This window comes from Orycteropus afer, unplaced genomic scaffold (genome assembly GCF_000298275.1).
Source record: "Orycteropus afer afer isolate SDZICR_OR568_19922 unplaced genomic scaffold, OryAfe1.0 scaffold00018, whole genome shotgun sequence".
Lineage (NCBI taxonomy): Eukaryota > Metazoa > Chordata > Mammalia > Tubulidentata > Orycteropodidae > Orycteropus > Orycteropus afer.
The window spans coordinates 18421944-18430235 of record NW_006921605.1 but is presented as its reverse complement, the minus strand read 5'-3'; the positions used below and the strand labels follow the sequence as shown (position 1 = coordinate 18430235).

At 43.2% G+C, this 8292-nt stretch overlaps 1 protein-coding gene across 1 annotated transcript in view; it reads right to left on the bottom strand.

The window, feature by feature from the left end:
• Positions 1-1349: 1349 nt before the first annotated feature.
• Positions 1350-8292, bottom strand: part of PECAM1 (platelet and endothelial cell adhesion molecule 1) — a 24843-nt gene continuing 17900 nt past the window's right edge. The window contains exons 8-12 of the mRNA XM_007959905.2: positions 7432-7680; positions 5331-5606; positions 3151-3438; positions 2478-2585; positions 1350-1393 (exon numbers count right to left, since the gene is read on the bottom strand). Of these exons, the coding sequence (XP_007958096.1) occupies positions 1350-1393; positions 2478-2585; positions 3151-3438; positions 5331-5606; positions 7432-7680 (965 nt within the window). The remainder of the gene's footprint in view (positions 1394-2477; positions 2586-3150; positions 3439-5330; positions 5607-7431; positions 7681-8292) is intronic.

Genomic DNA, 8292 nt, shown 5'->3' with positions numbered 1-8292 from the left:
TGTAAGGTATAACCATTGGTCTATCCCCATAGGTAAAGTAAAGTAAAGAAGAGTGAAGAAAATCAAAGATGCAGGAAACAATTAGTCCAAAGGACTAAGGGAACACATGAACCTCAGCCTCCATGACCCTGAGCTCAGAAGCACTAGATAGTGTCTGGCTACCACTGCTGACCACTCTGAAAGGGATCACAATAAGAAGTCCCGGATGGAGTGGGGGAAATGTGGAACAAAGCTAAAAATCATTTGAAAAAAAAGGACCAGGCTTACTGGTCTGATGAAGACTGGTGGAACACTTAAAAGTATGGCCCTTAGACACCCTCCAAGCTAGGAACTGAACTTATCCCCCATGACTCAACTGTCAGCCGGATGATAGATAGACCAATAAGGTAATATCAGGAGGAACAGTAATATCAGGAGGATATGCATTCATTACAACAATCAAGCATATGACATCAAGAGGACAGCATTTGGCCAGGGACGGAGCTAGGAAGTTGGGAGGGGATGGGAAGGAAGAAGGCAGACATAAGGAGGAAGTGAGAAGAATGCTGTTACAGTGTGAGGATTACAGTAAAGGACTGTTGAGTGGAAAACAAATTTGCTCTGTAAACTTTCACCCAAATCACAATAAAAATAATATAAATCTATTTTTGAAATGACATAGTTTTTTCAACTCTAAGATTATTTGACAATAACTTTTTTTTTTTTTTTTTTTGCTGTTAAAATAAGGGTCAGGGCTAAAGGGAACATTCACACCTGGAGTCCTTATCAGGTGCTTAGGAGTCCCTGGTCCTCACCTAAGCTGCTGTGTCTCTTGAGGAACACAGTAATCATTTTCATGCTTTTGGATGTTTGGATTTCACAGAATAATACAAATCGTAAGGCCAATATTTTAGACCAATATAAATTTGCCAAATCTATTTTTCCAAGTAAGCACATTTTCAAAATTCCATCTACTACCATCAGAGTTATATCAGAAAAAGGGGATTTCATGTGTTTTCATATAGGAAGGACATGATCTCATAAAAAGCCATTCCTTCCCATGACAGGACAGCTGGCAAGCTTCCATAGACAGACAGACATATACACACACACATACTTGTAGACTTAAACACACACACACACTCTCTTTCGTACACACAGGCACACTACACAATTCTCTCTCAGATACACATTCTCTTTCATATACACACTCATACCACACACACACACACCACTCAAATCCCAGACCTTTATTTTTGTGAGTTTACCAAGAGCCACTGAAAACTGCCTAATGACCAGAATCTCCCTGCAGAGAACTCTGTCCATGCCACAAAGCAGCACCCCCCCCCCAAACACACACACACACACTTTTACAAGTCCACTGACCTGGACATCTCCACTGGCATCTGTTTGCCTTTAAAAAGAAAGAGACAAAACAAAATCAGTATGAAACATCCATGTCCTACCAGATCAGAACACTCAATTTCAATCACATTTGACCTTTTCCCTGAATACTGAATACCAATAAAGAGAGAGAAAAGAGAACCAAATATGTTCACGCTAAAAAGGAAAAATGAAAGGAATAGAGAATGTAGTTCTTCTCTTGGTCTTAAACCAAGAGATTCACATCATTTCCGTAGAAAGACGACATTTTGCCTATTTTAGCCAGGAGTGACTTTCATTAGTGGAATATGGTATGGGACAAAGACAATGGTACTGGAACCAGATTAGCCAGATGAGTGGGCAGCCATCAATTTGATTCAAGACAATTCCAAAGGCAAAGGCTAAATCAAACCCTTTGCTTTTAATTCTAAGCTGGCCTGAGACAAATGCCAGGGTCAGCCTTATGAAGGAGTCTGCTCTGACGCTTGTCCTCCCTGAGGGATTGCAGCCTTCATGCTCAGAAAAATTCCAGGGTTCCTCTGCATCCACAATGGGTATGGTACTGACATTGTACCTTTGGACCCTGGCTAGGGATTTTGATTCCTAAGTGTCAATGGGTGGTCCTGGCTTCCCATCCATGCTTGGCTGACTCTAAGCATAAGGTAGACATCACGGCACAAGTGGCAGGTGAATTGGGAGGCATTCAGTGGGTAGGCTGTATCCATGGGTGTCTCTATGAAGCTCAAACTTCATCACTCTGTCATTTGCAGGACCAGGTGTGGCCAAACACACAGCAACAACTTTTGACCACACGGGAGATGCACTTCTCCCCTTAATTTATCTTTCTTGGGTTGCCCAACTAGAAAGCAATCTTTTTCATTTTTGCCTCGTGAAATTCAGGCCAACAAGAGCTCCACACCAATCAAGGCCAAAATCATTGGTTATCAAGATGGCAACTCACGGAGAAAAACAACCATTATCAGTTACATCTCCTCAACTCCCACTGGGGCAGAGGACTAGCCCCCCACCTTCCATGAAGCTGAGCCACCACCCAACTATGGCCGGTTTCCTGGCAAGGGCCACCTGTCAGAATGGAAGGAAAGAGCTGTCCTCACCCTTGGCTTTCTTCAGAAAATAGCATCTGGCCCCAAGTACCAAGGTGGCAATTATCACTCCGATGACAACCACTGCAATAAGTCCTTTCTTCCATGGGGCAAGGAAGACTAGAAATGAAAACAATTTAAATATATAGGTTTTTCCTGATTTAAGAACAGATAAGACTAATTTTTATAGTCCTTGTAACTTAGTATCTCCCTCTCACGGACCCTGCACTCATAACTGGTGCAGAAATAGTTATTTCTGCTATAAACAGAGGTTATCTAATGCTTAGAGGAGGGAGCAAAACAGCTTTGCTGGGGTACACATTTTGAGTGTCTATTTAGCTCTTTTCCTTCTGTAGGGCTCCCCTAAGCATGTTCATTCTGCATAAACCAAACCTATTGGCCACAGAGCATTCTGGGTGGATGTTGACCCAGGTAGGCAATTGGCATATTTCTGCCAAGAACTTGGAACTGAGACTGTGAAATACTGATAATTCCTTATAAAAATAAAATCTTTCTCTTAAGTTACTTTGAGTGGGTTTCTGTCACTTGCAACCAAGTGGCCTAGAGGACATTGGCTACTCATCTTCAGCCACATATACTAATTTCCCAGCCACACACAGTGATGCATTTCTGGCTACACTCCTTGGAGCCCACACCGCACCTGGCTGCTGGGAGCCCGACTCACCTCTGACTGTCAGTGTGTTGCTTTGGGGAACGCTTCTAGTGGAGTTGGCTCTGTTGAAGGCTGTGCAGTAATACAGTCCCTCCTCCTCCCTGCTAGCCTGTGGCTTATGCCAAATTGCCTGAGTGTCATTTAAAGTGATTTGAAAGAAGGGCTTGCCCTCATTTTCTCTGTAAAACCTATAGGTGATGGGACCAGACCCTTCATTCACAGAGCACCGAAGCACAATTGCCTTCCCAGACTCCACGTCCTCATTCAACAGGATAGTCAGCTTGACCTCATCAACTGGGGCTGAAAAGTAGGAAATGGATTAGCACTGAGAGAAGAATTGGGGCACAAGAAGAAACATGACAAACCACTGGTCATGGTCAGCCTCCCTCCCAGCCTGGGACTTGGGTTTGGATGGTGCTCCCCATTCAAGTCACTGCTCTCAACCCACCTTCTCCATTGTCCCTCCCCTGACTAGGCCAGAATAACCTCACATGTTGCTTAAACACCAGACTCTACTGACACTTCCTTCTACTTATTATCTAAGTATTACTGGCCACTCTGTTTGAGTATAAGATTAATCAAATCCTTTCATTAACATGTGTTTTGGGGGTCTATTTCAGAGGGGTGTATTCTAGATCTTACAAAGAAATGGCCTTGACCACTGTCTTCTCCAGCTTTCATCCTGTTTTTCTCCTTTTTCCAGTTATTGTAAGTATTACAGTTAATGCAAGTATTCATGGAAGTATTTTACTAAAAGTACTTCATACAGAGCTGGACACTCAGTAAATGGAACTCAGTAAATGTTAGCCACTGATACATACACAACTGTCCCTGGACTTCTGCACCAGCCTTGGAACATATCCTGAGGTCTGCAGTCTCTGCTCCCTCTCACTGATAGAGCCACCAGGCTGAATTCTGAGACCCCCATTCTCATCCTCTTCTTCTTCATTGCACAGAGGACAAACTCCAAACCCCCAAGACTGACATTGATGCCTTCACAGTTGGGCTCAGCTACTCTTTCAGCTTATATCCAATGATTGTCTATTCATAACCTTTGTTTACAGGCATTGGGTTTGTTCCTAGTCTTTGGAAGTGCTCCATAGACCTTTTTGCTCCTGTGCTTGACAAGACTGGTAGGGCATCTCCAGTACTTTCTGCCCACCCACTGGCAAACTCTGACTCCTAAGACAGCTCTTTGGTGAAGTTTTTCCACTCAAGTCTGATGATACCTCCTGTCCCTTAAGTTCCTATCACCATCCTTGTAAGGACAGTTCACAGGGCAATTAATCATGTGTTGCCTCGGAACATTTCTTCTATGCCTGTTTGCATGGCTATTCAAATATTTCTCTATTACTTAATTGGTTGTTCCTGTGTTTCTTGTTATATCACTGAAAACAAAGAAAATATCTTTTTTTCTTTTTTGTATTTCCATAGACTTAGGTGCTAGATATATATGTCAATATTAAGTTGAAAAGTGTAGCTGCTCCTAGACTAAGCATCCAGAGAGGCAGGAATCTATCCAGCTTGAGATGTCCACAGTGGCACATGCAGACAAGCAGTTATTAAATGAGGAGAAGGAGGAGGTGGTAGAGGAAGAAGCCTTGTTAAGCTTCTCACAACAGGTTGCAGAACATTTAAGAAATGCTAGCAATGGCATTCATAGTGCCTTCAGAGAAGCACAAGGTAGAGGCTCAAGGGAACGTATCCACTCCAAGGCAATAATGTGTTTCTCCTGAGTCTGAGCTTCCCAGGTGAATGCCAGCAAGTCTGGTGAGGCTGCTGCCTTGGGAGATTCTGCACAGTGCAGAGCCACCCTGGCAGGGTCAGCACAGAGAACAGAGAACAGGGATGCCTGGCAGTGCATCTAAAGAGGAGCAGACACTGAGGAGACCCCAGCATGTGACTTCAGCACTCCCTGAAGTCAGACACTTTCCCTCTTTTAATCTTTTAGCAGTTCAGTTCAAAGGTCCCGAAAGAAGATCACCTTGAATCATGTCAATAGACCCGGAATCCTTTCTGGATCCATTTACCTGGACTGAGTCTTGCTTTGACTCATATTTTGGTTATGGACTTTGCAGACGTACCACCCATTTCTTCTATAGCCCCAATCCCTGGGCAACCCTAAGCCTTCAAATATGTTAACTAAAACCCAAGCCCCCATTTTTTTTTTTTTTCATAGCACAGCAACTTACCTATAACCTTGACCCTCAGGACCTCGCTGATCATTTCAGCATGAGAGTGGCAATTATCCACAATACACTGGTATTCCACGTCTTTTGTTGGGTTATCTTGGAATACTGCGGGATCATTTGAACTCTTTTGAAGGCTCTCTATAATTTTACTTGCTTTTAAAAGGTGATAAGAAATAGGTGAGGTTCCATTGATTGATTGGCAACTGATCGCTATGATCTGTCCTTTTATCACCTCAGATCTGGTGTCGTGAAAAATCCGGGGCTTGGACAGCATTTCTGGAATGATAGTGGGAGAAACAATCTGAACGGCACTGACAGCAGATGGGAAACACGCAGCCCCCAGGTTCTCCAAGCTCTGGGCTTTGCTTTCTCTGTCGTCAGCATTTTAAATGCCTGCTTGCCTTATCTACCTTCAAGGACTCCTACGGGAAGGAAAAGGAGCTCTGGTGGTGTAGCAGTTAAGGCAAAGGTTGGTAGTTCAAACCCACCAGGCGCCTCACAGAAGAAAGGTGGGGGATCTGATTCCATTAAGATTTACAGCCTAGGAAACTCAGTGGGGGTCACTATGAGTCAGAATTGACTCAATGGCAGTGAGTTTCGTATTTTGGTTTATGGGCATGAAAGGCAACATATGTGTGTTATGAAGAGGAAGAGAAAGACAGAGAAACGCTATAAACAAAATATAGCCATTGCCACTGAGTCAATTCCCACTCGTAGTGACCCTACAGAACACAATAGAACTGCTGCATAGGGTTTCCAAGGCTGTAATCTTTACTAAAGCAGACTGTCACATCTTCTTCCTACGGAGCTGTCAGTGGGTTAGAACCACTGCCTTTTGATTAGCAGCTGAGCACTTAACCACTGTGCCACCAGGCCTCCTTCAAACAAAATATGGGATAATACAAATTTAAGAAAAACACTGTTGTTAGTTGTTGTCAAGTCAGTACACAGGGTCATAGTGACCCCATGTACACTAGAGTGAAACACTGCCTGGTCCTGCACCATCCATTATATCATATCTCTATAAATACATATTTATAGTGTCATATATCCCACATACACAAATACACACAGAGACTTTTTTGACACTGAGAAAAAGCACAGAAAAATCATAATAATAATTTAAAAAGGTGTAACGAATACCCAAACAGAATACACTTTACAACAAATCCTTCTTCGTGCCTCAGTCTCTTAACAGTAAAATACATGATTCAAGAGATAAGACTTCTACCAGTTTTGTTTTAGTAGAAGTTAACTTATGTATAAAGCTTATAAATCAAAATGACCTCCTAAGAACAAAAATAATAAAAACATTAAAAAATACCACGACCCGTATTTATCTCTTGCATTATGTCCTATTGAACAAGATGACCAGAGAATTGACAAAAGGCCATAAACTCCTGGTTCAGTGGAGACTTTTCTTGGCTGGAAAAACCACAGGTACAGGACCGTGCCTGGACAATAACAATGATACTGACAGCTTGACCGATGTCCCATGTCCATCTGGGACCTCAGTACTCGGAAGTGTGATGCAGGGGTTAGCAGCAGCAGAAGCACTGAGGCACTTGGCAGAAATGCAGTATCTGGCCCTTTCGTGACCTACATAAGCAGAACCTGTACCCTAGCAGGTCCTAGATGATTTGTTTGGACATTCAAGTCGGAGAAGCCTGGCCTATGTGGCCCTAGTACTTACATTCTGTCCACCAGAGGTCAGTTGGGCAGGATATGGATTAAAAAAAAAAAACTAGAACTTAGAGCTGCTTAAAGTTTAACATTTCCTCCCTGGCTTTTGGGGCAGGACTTTGCTCCAGCAGACAAAATCTTGCCAATCATGGGCCACATCATAAGCATGCAGCCACAGTCAAGTCATGCCCTTGATTTTGGCCAATAACGTTTTCTTCGTATTGCCCCTCTCTGGTGCCTTGACCAGGAACACCCTCTCACTTCTGTTTGGCCTCTTAATTCTACCCCTCTCTCCTGCCCTTGCAGTCTTGCCCTAGCTGAAGTCTACTCTGCCTTCAGATGGAAAGGGTAGCTACTGGCAATAAATCTTCTTTCTCTCATTTTACACTGGGCTGTCAGCCAGCGAGGTCATACTTACCACACACGGTGATCTGGACCTTGTTACTTCTCTTGACCACATTGCCTATGCCTGCAGTGCAGGTATATGTCCCACTGTCTCTTTCTGAGACGACCTTGGTGAAATTCTGAGCCTCCGTCACAGTCATGTTTCCCTTCTGGATGGTGAAGTTGGCTGGTGGTGCCCCTGGGATGATGCACCATAGGCTTAGGTTTTCACCCTCATCCAGACGTGTGGCAGAAGATTCCAGCTTTGGCTTGGAAAACAGCTCTGGAAAAACAGTGAGAGCACAGTGCATGATACTTTAATGGTGGACACATGACATTAAGCATTTGTCAAAACCCATAGGAACATACAAAACAAAGAATGAATGCTAATGGAAACCATGGACTTAGTTAATAATAATGTATCAATATTGGTTCATCGGGACATTGGTGGTTCAGTGGTAGAATTCTCGCCTTCTGTGCAGGAGACCTGGTTCAATTCCAGGTCAATGCACCTCATGTGTAGTCTGTCAGTGGAGGCTTGGGTGTTACTATGATGCTGAACAACTTTTAGCAGAGCTTCCAGACTAAAATGGACTAGGAAGAAAGTCCTGACAATCTACTTCTAAAATGCAGCCAATGAAAAACCCCCATGGGTCACAACGTCCGACCCACAACCAATCATGGGGATGGCACAGAACCAGGCAGATCAATTCAACGGAAGCTAACAACAAAACATTGGTTCCTCAGTTGTAACAAATGTACCTCAGGAATGCAAGATGTTAACAGGAGAAACTGTGTAGGAAGAAGGAATATACGGGAACACAGTACTGTTTGCACAATTTCTCTATAAACAAAGTTACTCTAAGAAACAAAGTCTATTAAAAAAAAAAAAAAA